This window comes from Pleurodeles waltl, chromosome 10, assembly GCF_031143425.1.
Source record: "Pleurodeles waltl isolate 20211129_DDA chromosome 10, aPleWal1.hap1.20221129, whole genome shotgun sequence".
Classification (NCBI taxonomy): domain Eukaryota; kingdom Metazoa; phylum Chordata; class Amphibia; order Caudata; family Salamandridae; genus Pleurodeles; species Pleurodeles waltl.
The window spans coordinates 162,437,946-162,451,189 of record NC_090449.1 but is presented as its reverse complement, the minus strand read 5'-3'; the positions used below and the strand labels follow the sequence as shown (position 1 = coordinate 162,451,189).

The 13,244-nt window shown below is 40.9% G+C and overlaps 1 protein-coding gene across 7 annotated transcripts in view; it reads right to left on the bottom strand.

Moving 5' to 3' along the window:
• Positions 1 to 13,244, bottom strand: part of EPN2 (epsin 2) — a 357,746-nt gene that overhangs the window by 211,458 nt on the left and 133,044 nt on the right. For all 7 annotated transcript variants that reach the window (XM_069210122.1, XM_069210121.1, XM_069210119.1 and 4 more), the window contains one exon: positions 11,826 to 12,635. In XM_069210122.1, coding sequence (XP_069066223.1) covers positions 11,826 to 12,423 — 598 coding nt within the window. In that variant the 5' untranslated portion in view covers positions 12,424 to 12,635. The remainder of the gene's footprint in view (positions 1 to 11,825; positions 12,636 to 13,244) is intronic.

Genomic DNA, 13,244 nt, shown 5'->3' with positions numbered 1-13,244 from the left:
CAAAAGGTCTCACAACAGACCGCGCATGGGTGGTCTATCTCAGGCGAGACCTTAGGTTCTTCCCTTATTGTAAACAATTGAGTGGCAAAGAAGCCACCCATTGGTAGGCAATGGGCAGCCTCTAAGCCCATTGTCAAGTGACAAAAGGTCTTGCAAGAGACAGCGCATGGTCAGTTTTAGGCAAGATCTAAAATGTACTTCTCTGGATGTAAGCAGTTGAAGGATACAAGTCTTCCAACCAAAAGGAAGAAACGAAGCTATCCTCCATGGGAGTGACAGACGCTATAAGAGGACTAGAAAGCAATCAAAGAGACTATCGAGTTCGATAAGAAAGCCAGCTAAGGATAAGCAATGACACAGCATGCAAGGGAATGTACGACATTCTAGAAAATCTAAAGACAAGCAAATAAAATACTATAAATCTGTCTAATGAAAGCACAATGGTTTACAAAACTACATCATAAGCGTACAAATACAAATTCAATATTACACACCTCTCAAATGACACCATTTGGCTAAACAAAATAACGTTATTTCTTACAAAAGTGCCACATGGTGCATTGATTAAGCCAGTCAACCCCCTACATGACTCAATAAATAAAGGAACATTTACCCTCATTCACTCCGAGTGGAAGGTCTTGACACACTGATCTCTGGGGAAACTGTCATAATACATAGGAAAATAAATTACTTTCACAACTCTTAACTGAAATGAGCAGCTCAGTGGTCCTACCGGATTTAATAGTATGCAGTTGCTCAACAGCAGCATTTTAAAGGCCGCAAATACCTGACTACAGCAAGCCACTAGCCTTTTCAAAACATAAGTTAGTCCAAGGATCAAGCGTTGTTTATCCGCGGCCTCAGCCTGTGAAATTCAATGCAGAAATTTCTCAAAGCATAGCTCAATGCAGCTATAAAACAGAGGGGAAACTACAAATTCAACAAGAGCTTCGAGTTAAACTGAAAACTAAATATGGTCTCAAACATAGATTGAGTTGCAAGTTTTAATGCTGGGATTTACACACATTAAATCATCATTGATTTTAAGTTATTGCCAACTCTCTAGTTGCCAATTTAGACCCCTTTTTTTATTTGGCTGAACCCAGGTTATCCTTTAAGCTGTGAAGTCTAGAAATGTATCCTCGGTTCCTCTTAGAACATTGCAAAATCGACTAGATTACCAATTATTTTCATGAGAAAGTGGGTTCAGAGGGGTGGGCTGCCAATGGCCTTTAGAAAAGGGTTGCAGCAATTAACACTAGTAAATCGAGAGTGGAACTTATCACAAGATATTCCTTTTCTAGCGTTTGCATGCATCTCCAAAAAAGCTTTGCGTTTGCTTAGAGACAGGGGAGCTGCATCGTTTTGTAATATGCAAGCTGTCTTCACAAGCACTTCCCAAAAACACTTCGACACAATCGTCAATTCAGACGCAAAATAAAGGAGGCTCAATTGTTTAACGTGTAGTAAAAATATAACTACACCGGTCAAAAGAGAAAAACGATTGAATCAATCAACATCTATATTCAAAGAAACTATTCTAGGTATCAATTAGCATAGCCTTTCTGAACTACTGACTCTGTCAAGGTGTTTAACCATGTTGCTCAGCTGTGTGGATGGCTGTATAATAGCATTTTTTTTTAGGGTCGAGCGCACAAGTGCTCCGTCCCTGCTGTAATCTCTCTTTGGGCTTTTAACCACGCCCATGTCACTTTCATTGGTTCATGGGCTTGCCTTTTAAAATCCACTTGATTTCATTAGTGAAATAGGTTACGCCTTTTCTGGTGTTTGGCCCGCCTCCACAGCACCGGTGAACTACTGAAAACATACAAGGCTCCATGTTTTCATCTTTTTATTTTCCACGCAGCGCGATCGCGCTGTGTTTTGCATAGTGCGATCCTGCTAGGTTTTTTTGTTTTCAATTTCTGCACAATCACGCTGGGTTTTACATAGCGCTATCGCACTCGGTTTCTTTTCTTCCAATTTATGTGGCATGGAAAGTCCGGTTTGGAGTTTACAACGCTAATAGCTCTTACTCGAGCAAATGAGAGAACCGTTGCATTGAAAATGCTTGTTATTCAATTGCTGGTGGGATGGCGGACTGGGAGGCATCTTAGAGAGTGGGCGTTCAACACCATTTTGCGGAAGGAAGCATGACAGACTACAATGTGCAAATGTATGAGCAACAGAACAACTAGATGCGTTTTCTGAAATAAAAATGCAGTGTTGGGATAATGTAAAGTGCAGACTAGAACACTGACAGAACATTAGCCCAACAGTTCAGGCAAAAAGGAAAGAATTATGTGAAAATAGATTGATTAGCAAATCCAACTAAGTAGGTAGAAAAACCAAGCAAGGTCAAATAGCAACTAAAATATTTACAACAAAAAAGCATTTGTAGTATTTATTCATCCACCAATGCCAATCCATATAGCAAACTGAATAAAAGGGACATGCTTCAGTGAAGCGCTCCAATACCTCGGAGTCGAACTGGCAGTATATAAATAAACGAACGCCCCCAGACTTAAAAAAACAAAGCGAAAGCACAAGAGAGGCCCGGGAAGGCAGGGAGCTGCAACAACAGATGGGTGCAATATGAGGGAGGTGCAGGGAAGCAAGGAGGGAGAAAGCGGTTTGAGACAGACATCAGACATGCACTCTTGGAGAGAGCATGTTAAAAAAATAACAAGCATTTGCACTGCAATGAGTCTTGCATTTGCCCAAATTAGAGCTATTAGCGTTGTAAACTCCCAACCAGACTTTTCTTGCCACATAACTTGAAAATCAAAAGTAAAACTGTTTCACATAAGCAAGCCGATTCACAGTGCCACGGTCACCATCAGCATCAGCGATAAGGTGAGGCACAAAAGGAAAAAGAAGTTCGCTCGCAGTTAAACTTATGGGCAAAAGTACAATTAGCTGTGTAACAGGGGCGATAGCCAAGGTAGCAACAAAATCTCTCCTCGGAGGGACAAACGTAAACCATTTACCAGTGTCATCAAAGGATTTCTTACGGGCAAGCCCACGAACGAGTGATAGTGATGGGCGTGAGGGGGCGTTGTTAAAAGCCAAGATACATACTAACACATTGGAAAAGCATTGCATGCGCGCTGCTATGCTCTACCTAAAAACTAGTTAGTTTACAAAGAAAACAAATGAAAGCCCGTGGAAGAATAAGATTGATTTCTAGTTTCTGCTCCCAAGTGTACATGCAAGCAACAAGCAATCTGGGTTACAAACAAACAAACTAAAGGCAGTGGACAAACAATATGCAGTCGACTAACAATCAGGGTGACAAAAAAATAAATAAAAGTATTTGTAATCCAATGGGTCTCGCGTTTTCTATAGTTAAAGCTATTAGCGTTATAAACTCCTAACCAGACTTTTCTGAAACACAAACTGAAAAAAGTAAAACAGTTTCACATAACTAACCAGACTTTTCTTGCCACAAACTGAAAATGAAGAGTAAAACAGTTTCAATGAGCCAACGGCCGCATTGAGCGCAAAGCAGACACAAAAATAGAAGTTCGCTCGCAGCGAAACGTATCGGCAAAAGAGCAATTATACATGTAACCGGCAAAAGTGCAAATATCCATGTAACAGGGTCGATATCATGCAAAGCGCTCGACTATTGCCCCGCGAGATTGCGCTGCCTACGAATTAAAGAGAAAAAGTAGTCCAGAAACCATATCGAGAACATGGAGCCTCGTATGTTTCAGTAGTTGGCCAGTGCGCCCGAGACGAGCTAAACACCGGAAAAGGCATGACGTATGCATGCCTTTCACTAATTAAATCAAGCCAATTTTAAAAGGCAAGCCCACAATACAACCAAACTCATGGGCATGACATGGGCGTGGTTAAAAGCCCACAGGGAGATTACACCAGGGACAGAGCGCTTTACATTCAACCCTAAAAAAAAAAAAAGAAATGAATCCATACGTGCATGTGTGCCACGGAGGTAGCCCTTAGAGCTGTGGCTATTTGGAATGTGTCACCCAGAAATTAAAAGAAATAAAATAAAACAAGTAGCCTAGTGCAATGTCTTGAGCTGCGCGACGAGAGAACTCGATGTCTTGAGCGACCAGTTGAATGTCTTAAACAGCCTGGTAGAGAGCCTGAGCACCTCCAGGATGTACTTCACACCCTGTACTCTGTGAAAGTGATAGCAAAGTACCTTGGGAAGCATGTGGTTAGTTGAAGGAGACTGGTCAGTAACCAATGGCAATGATTGGGAGTAGTACTTGGTCCAGAATCCACCAGACGGCGGGATGGAAAAGCAGTAGAGAGCAGGAAGTGAAAGCAAATGAGGTGCTGGTCGATCAGCAGCACATAAATGATATCAACGTTGGACTAAGCCAATGGTAAGGCCAGGTAAGTAAGGGGCTGGTTCCAAGCCCCTTTTAAGATTTTTTTTCCTAGTCACAAAAGATAGCGCAAGCATGCGCTTGCAGGTAAAATCTTAAAATTAGGGATGTGAGCACTATGGGCCATATGTACAAACACATTTTCCCATAGACACAGAATGGGCAAAACTGCTTGCTACATCTGGCCCTATATTTCATACGTATCCAATTTTATGTCTAGACAGGAGACTAGCATTATGCATTATCCCTTTTATTCACTCTTCTGAGCAGCAAACCATTGAAAGAACCAAAAGAACCTTAACAACATCACAAATAAAAAGAATGTTCAAGTCCATATAAACCAGGAGTCCTCCATTTCCTTCTTCTCTTGTTTGCTGCTTCTGAGCAGATAGGTATATTTTTTTCTAATAGTTTACTTTCAATGAACTATTGGTATGTTTGTTTCTTTCATTTCTAGGGAAAACCCAATTTATGGGTTGTGAATGGGGGCTGTTTGGTAGTTATAAATATTTTAATGTGATGTATTTACTGTTTCAGATTATTATTTTAAATTACTAGATAATGCGTTTTTGTCCTTTCCTAAGGGTTTTTGTTTGGCTTGTTTTTGTATTTTTTCCAGCTTTAATCTTATGCGCAATTGTAGTAATAAATACGAGTGCTGGGAGAGATTTCTTTAAATCCTGTCAGCGTGTCGTTTATCGCGCTTGTGAACGCTGGCCGTGTTCGGTGTTTTTCACGCCATGTTTTTTTTCACACAAGTGAAATTGGATGAACGTGCCGCAGCGCGTTTTCGTTTTAACAGTTTATTTTGGTTCAGCGCAGCAGTTGAGTTAGAACTGCGCGCGCTGGGACCAGATTGTTTTTTCATGCGCATCTCGATGCGCGCGTGCCACTGTGTTTATTTTATAGGCGATCAGCTTTGTTACAAGCGCTCAGCTTGTTTCTGAAGCGGATTGCTATTTTGTTTATCGTCTCCAAGGTAACCAGTTCACTGTTAGTGTTTCTAGTTTGAGGAGACGATAGATTTCGTTTTGGTTGGTTCTCTGAGGAAAATCTGTGATTTTTGTTAAATTATTTTCTGAGAGCAAGAGTGGTCTTATTTATATATTTATAATTGTAGTCATGTCTGAATTTAATAAGGAAAAGGAAGGTTCTCAGGAAGATCTTATTCATAAGATCGTCTCTGAGGAGGTTAGGTTGGTGGTTCAGGAGTCAATGAGACAGGCTCTGGGCAAGAGGAAAGGAGTAGATGATGAAGAGTTTTACTCTTTTTCTGAAGACGAGGACCATTTGAGGGGTCTGGGTGGAAAATGTTGTAATTAAAAAAAAGACATTTGTCCAAGGAATTGAGACAGATAGGAGTCCCTGGCGGCTCGAGAGAGAAAGGTACCTGCGGGCAAAGGAAAGTCAGTTTGACGCTGAAAAGGAGGGCTATACTGAAGAATTTTTGGCGGAGGATGACGATGAGTATGTCTTGGATTTGGAATACAAAGATGATTTAGAAGATTAATTTGGAGCGGTTTTTAGGGCAAATTCAGGGGAGGAATTGTTGGATCCTTTAGGGGAAAAATTATTTGAACCCAGAGATATTCTACACCCTCGGGGTAAGGGGTGGTGGCCATTGGAACATGTGGCACGTTATATTAAGGATAGGCTACGTAAGCCTTTAGAGAAAGAAGAGAGAAGTGTTATGAGGGCGGAATGTTCTAGGCCCGTGATTGATGAAAAAGTCTGTAGGACTCCTAATTTAGATCTGGATATGCTAACTTATTTATTTAAGCTAGGTAGAGACCCTAGGAAAGGTTTGAAAAAATCATTGAAACAAGTGCAAGATAAGTTGCTTGATGTTTTGGGTCCCTGGCAAGAATTTTTGATACTGTGGAGGACGCTTATTTTAAAGGAAAGGATTTGGATATTCATCTCCTTAGAGGTTGGTGCCAGAGAGCAATATGTTTTCTTGGAAACGCTGATGCAGGAATTTTAGCGGAAGGAAGAAAAACAGTTTTGATGTGCATAAATCCTAAATTGGCTGATTTGGCAAATAAGGAGTCTTCTGAGGAAGCTCGGGGCTTATTGTTTGGAGACGGCTTGGTGAAGCCCTTGACGAAGTATGTCCGTACTTTTACGAGTCTTGCCAAGGCGCATTTTTCTATGAAAAAAGTTTTTTCAAATAACAATTTATATGGCAGGGCCGGTAGGAGAGGGCAGCTTACTGGCCGGGCAGGTTTTAGAGCCCAATATAACGGAGCGGGGAGTTTCAGAGGAAAATTTGGAGATACTCAATTTTACCCACAGAAAGGAAGGGAACTTGCTCAGTCTGCGAGATCGAGAGGTGGAAGTGTGGGACACGTGCAAGGTCAAGTTGAGTATGAAGAGTATTTCTACTTCTATCCTGTTCGAGGTGGGAGGAAGGTTGACATTTTTCAGAGAGAACTGGGAGTTAATCACTTAGGATTTGTGGATTCTGCAGACGGTTCAGTTTTATGTTATAGAGTTCGATGTAGAACCAGTGCAGGTGGTGGAGCCAAAGGAATTAAACTTCCAGAAAGAGCTGGAAGAGATTGTATGTATGGAGATAGGGCATTGTTGGAAAAGAATGTGATTGTGGAGTTGGAAGATCAGGAGAAAGGTTTTGTAAGTACTTCGTTTTTGCTGGAGAAGAAAGACAAGGGTTGGAGGCCAGTGATAAATCTGAGAAACCTAAATCAGTTTGTGACTTATTAACATTTCAAGATGAAGGGAATTCATCTGTTATGAGATCTTTTGCAGGAACAGGATTGGATGGTGAAATTGGATCTAAAAGATGCATGTTTTACGATTCCAGTTGCTTAATGCAGTCAGAGGTACTTGCAGTTCAGGTGGAAGAGCCAGTTGTATCAGTTCCAGAGTCTTCCCTTCGGGCTGGCTTCAGCGCCTTGGTGTTTTACAAAGGTTTTGCGTCCAGTGGTTGGTTTTCTCAGAGAGAGAGAGATGTGAGAATGATTATCTATTTAGACGACATTTTGATTCTGAATCAGGAAGAAGGAATCTTAAAAGAACATTTGTGTATGGTGAAAGACTTATTGGCGAGTCTGGGCTTTAATATAAATCTGGAGAAGTCAGGGTGGATACCTGTTCAAAGGTTGGAGTTTTTGGGTTTCGAAGTGGACACGAAGCTATGTCAGTTGGTGTTACCAACAAGGAAAGTGAAGAAAATAATGCAGGAGGTGCAATCTTTGTTAAGGAAGCAGGAGGTGACTTTGAGAGATTTAGCTTGTGTGATTGAACTTTTGACATTGTCTATTCAGGCGATTTTTCCAGGTCCTTTGCACTACAGAGCCTTACAGCGTTTAAAGATGTTTGGGCTGAGAAAACGTCTTTGGTATGGAGATCGGATTTCAATTTCAGAAGAGGCGAGAAAGGAATTGGTTTGGTGGAAGCAGAATTTGGAAGCATGGAATGGTCGAGCAATTTTTGGAGTAAAACCAGATTTTGTACTAGAAACAGATGCGAACAAGCTTGGTTGGGGTGCTCATTGTCTGGGTTTGGAGACAGGTGGAGTGTGGACTTGTTTGGAAAAAGAAGGTCATATAAATTATTTAGAATTGCAAGCAGGGATGTTTGCTTTACAGAGTTTCAGGCATGTTTTAAAAGGAAAATCTGTTCTCCTGAAGATAGACAATGTTACTGCAGTGATATATATAAACAAATTGGGAGGTGCTCGTTCGAGGAATTTAGCAGAGTTGGCGAAGGAATTGTGGGGTTTTTGTTTAGAGCACAAAATCAGTTTGAAAGCGGAGTTTTGGCCGAGTGTGCAAAATGTGGTTGCAGATTGGAATTCTCGTCAGATGAGGGATTTCAGCGATTGGAAATTGAACGAACATCTATTCAGGGAAATAAATCTGGTCGTGGGTCCTTTGGAAGTATATCTTTTTGCCTCCAGGTTGACTTTTCAGTTGGAAAAGTACGTCAGTTGGAGGCACGATCCAGGTGCTATAGCAATGGATACATTTATGCAGGATTGGCTGTGGAATTTCCGATTCTAATGAAGTGGTGCAGAGGTCTTTTGTCAGGGGTGGAAGGAGAGGAGCATCCTATGGTAGAGGCAGGTTCATTGAACCTTCTAGTCTGGAGGATATCAGGAATTCGGGATGATTTAGAAACCTTTCGGAGTCAGCTGCAGGATTATTGGATGAATCATGGGCACCTGGTACAAAGAGAAGATATAGAAGTATCTGGAAGATGTGGTCTAGTTGGTGCTCACAAAGGGGTTTGGATCCCGTTGAGACGGATGAAGTAAATATAGTGAATTTCTTGGCTGAGTTGTATGATAGCGGTTTGTCAAACAGAACGATTAATTGTTACAGGTCTGCGGTTGCAGCGGGTCACACTTTTTGTCAGGAAGTTTCTATTGGTAGGAGTCCCTTGGTTTGTAGGGTGATGAAGGGTATTCCTCTGAAGCGTCCACCGTTTTCTAAATATGAGGTTTTTTGGGACATAGATTTAGTCCTGTTTTTGTTTCAAAGGTGGCCGGTATACAGGTATTTGGGTGATAGAGAGCTTTCATGGAAGTTGGCTACTCTTCTTTGTTTAGTTTCGTTTAGGAGGGTTTCAGATGTAAGAGCTCTGGAAGTAAATCATAGATTTTATCAATCAACTGGAGTTCTGTTTGAGGTGTGTAGACGCACTAAGACTATGTCTGGTTCAATCTTTTATCCATATTTTGACGAATGTCCAGAAGTTTGTGTGGTTCGCTGCTTGAAGGAATATGAAACTAGAATGTTGGAAAAAAGGGGAACAGGTACCCAGCAACTATTGATTTCTTATGCGCAACCATTTAAGGGGGTTTCAAGTGCTACTATTGCTAGATGGCTGAATGGTGCTATGATAGAGGCTGGTGTGGATGTTTCGAGATTCTCATCGCAATCAGTGAGGGGAGCTATGGCAAGTAAAGTTTCTATGTTGGGAGGAAATCTGGATCTTATTCTGAAAGCTGCAGATTGGTCTTCTGCGGAAACGTTTAGAACTTTTTATTTCAAGAATATTGATCATGTTTCGAAAAGTGTTTTGCATGCCTTTAAACATGCATAATGCTAGCCTCCTGTCTTGACATAAAATGGCGATTCTTTGAGGTTTTACTGTATAAAGAATCGTGATTTTATTAAAGACAAGGAGGCTAGCATTATCCCACCCACCCACCCTAGAAGTAATGTTTGGTGTATATATATTTTTTTTGCTCATTCTTTATTGCAGATTCGTGAGAGAGAATATTTTTTTGTGGGTGAAGATTCGGAAATGGAGGAAGATTTCAAACAAAAGAGGAAGGAAATGGAGGACTCCTGGATTATATGGACTTGAACATTCTTTTTCTTTGTGATGTTAAGGTTCTTTTTGTTCTTTCAATGGTTTGCTGCTCAGAGGAGTGAATAAAAGGGATAATGCATAATGCTAGCCTCCTTGTCTTTAATAAAATCACGATTCTTTATACAGTAAAACCTCAAAGAATCACCAGTTGCTTGGTCGTCAAGTGTTAAGAATTATCACAATTGTCATCATCGAAAGGCAAAGAAGCCCAATTGTCTACACACACCTTCAGTTAAAATTCTCTTTATCTAGATAGAATCTTAATTATCATAGGGAAAGTGAACCGCCCAGAAAGATAATAGAGAATATAATTATAAAGCACGAAGTAAACTAACTTCTAAGCAAACTGAAGGTATGACTATAAGAATATAATTATCAAGTGAACCTGACACTGTTTAACTGTCATCACAGAAGATTACATATTTAACCATTTGTCTGCTGATCTTGCTGAAGACTTCTGGGCTGTTAAAGTACACAATGGTGAAGATACTTCAGTAAAAGCAATTTTGCAGGGTTTTCTGCATGCTTTCATGGGTTCACCAGCTTTATGGGCTTTTTTCCGTACAGCCATACACTTGCTTCAATTTAGTGCACTTACACGTTTCTTAGACATTCTGTTGCAACTAAGAGTATATGTAATATTCTTTTACACTGCAAAGGTACGAAGGAAGGATCTTATTATAGATGATATCCGAAACAAAGAGTATAAATTCAATGTTGTTTCAAGAACTAACCTTCCCATAAGTTTCATGGTTATGACTGCACAAACACTGAGACAAAGCTCAGATGGCGATCATACGGCTCCCTACAGCACACACACCATCAAGACGTACTATACAACTAACAGAGCACATTACACAGAACACTTTGGGTACAATCAGCATGGCTAATATGTTCTGTATTACTAGCTTCCTTGCTGCCCCAAGACAAATTTCCAAACCACATGTGCTTTACCAAAGCTTTAGCTTTACACACACACACATTACACCAGCACCGTCCATGTTGACATGTATTATCACTAGCTACAAATTCCACTGCGAAAAAAAACCTACACACTTGTGAATAAATTAAGGCTAAAGTGCTCAATGAATTAGTCACACAAATCCAAAACCGCTCATGTGTACCACAGAAGGCTAACACTGGTTCTACTTAGGGTGCTAGTCTTTGCAATATCACACAACCACAACAAAACACAAAGGAGAAAACAGCCCACAAATTAATGGATGGCATTAAGGACACACCACAAATATGCCCTTCAAGTAGCAAACTCCACGTCACGAAGACAATAGAGCATATAGGCAAAACATTACACATAGCACCCAATTACATAGCTATAATCACTTACAAAGCAAAATCAAGGTCAGACTAACTAAATGCCACTGATGAACAAGTACAGACCTACGAAATACACACACAAAGGGTGTATGTACTCAGAGCTTCACTGAATGAAACCCACACAATAAACCACAGTTTAGGCAACTGTATCACCTGTAAGGTGTCATAATGGAGCATCAATGACACTGGACATATAAATCTAAACATTAACATTAGAAAAGTTACACCACAAACCAAGAGACAATGCAGAACACAATATACATATGGAGGTTCGATTCAGAATCTGATGCAAACGTTGGACCGTATGATGAGGCATCACAAGGACATTCTGAGCAAACTGAACTCTATAAATATGTCGATAATGTAACATACTGAAACATGTAATGCATTAAGGTGGTTCAAGCTAGACACAAAAAGCTTTGTTGAGGCTTCTTCTAATTGGGAGACAAATTAATAAAATGGCATAACCTAAAATGCTACAGTTTGTTACGAATTAGAGTCTTAATCACAACACATCACCCACCTCTGTGATACGCCTTCTGATGTACTGCAACTGTGGTCAAATTGCAATATCAATTATGACTAAAGATTACAGTTAGATACCATTTTCTAATTTTCAACAGTGTATACAAGTTCAACCAACATCTCCATAATTGAAAGATTACCTCAACATGAAGCTACTTTTAAATCTCAATAAGGGCCAACCAAAATGTTTGCAACATTAAAAAAAGAACGCTTTGAAATAAACAACTGCTGAAACTGAACAAGAACTGATGTACTTACAGCCATGGTAGGAAGCTGGAGAGCCACCCGACTTGCCGTACTCATGCTCAGAGTAGCTGGTGGACAGGTTTGGCTGACTGGAGCCTCGACCAAAATTGATCTGGTTGTTGCTACCCACTGCAGTCGCCACCTGTGCCATGCGCTCTTTGGTCTTCAAAGCCTGCGCTCGCTCAGCCTTGAGCCTTTCGTCATCCTTCAGGAGGGTCACCAGCTGCCTGGATTTCTCCCTCACGTTGATGCCCTGGTCTTTACCATCACGGTCAATGTACTGGAAGTCTTTCAAGGTCTGGATGGCAAATATGTTCTCTTTGCACTGCTGTGCCACCCGCTCAGAACCGGTTTTGATCAGATAGTCCAGCAGGGTCAGTGCTTTGTACACGTGCCGCCAGTTCTTTCCATGGTCATTTAGCCTCTTCCAGATCATGCTCATGATTTCCGAAAATGCCACCACATTGTATGTTAGATCAGCAATTTCAGTCATCAAAGAGCTGGAGGGACCCCAGGGGTCATTGGAGGTAGCCTCGCGGACTTTGATTTCTGCTTCTGAGTAATTATTTACAATGTTTTTCATCTGACGCCTTATTGATGAGGACGCCATTTTCTCCAAAATGATTTCTTTTAGTAAGCCAAATTAAAACATCATTTTAAAAACACGCTCACAAAAATGTTCCCGATCTCTAACTGACCATGCTTCTCGTAAAGTTTTCAAAATCCAAAGACATTGTATCCAATATTCCTTCTGCTCCAGTTGTTCTGTTAAAACCATTTCCTCTTTGGATGAGGGAGATGCGAGGGGCCGGAAGCCATACCCTGTGGGGGGAGGGAAAAGCAGAATAAATATTTAGCTATCACTGCATACATGTAACTAGTTAGGTATCTTTTAAAGTAAGTTTATTCATTGAAGACTTCCCCTTGGAGTGTATGCTTATCAGGTGGAAGGGACAGAAGGGCGGGCTTTAGGGTGATGCGACCAGAGCTCGGACTTTGGTGGGGGGCGCTGTGTTAAAAAATAACTTATGGGTATCGAATCGAAGCACGTGAGCTTCCTTGTGCGTTCAGCAGTTTTCAGACAACAATAAAAACGTCAAGATAACTGATGATTAAAGTTCCTGTTGTTAGAGATCGGAGTAGTGTCTAGTGGCAGTTTTGACTCATCATATTAGCTCAGATGGTTAATGTGTTTGCTGCAAAGAACGTGTACCATGCAGATCACAAAACTGAACTCGAGTGAAATATGAGCTGCGTTATTAAAAAATAAAAATATATGCCAACAGAGGCTATGGTGAGAAGTGGGTCACTGCTAAAGAGTGGTAGTGAGGACATTTGTGGAGAAGGCGATCATGGGGGGTGTCAAAAAGAGTGTTGCACTGGGTACCAACTGTGCTAAAGCAGGCCCTGGAGCCTCACTGTCCAATCAGG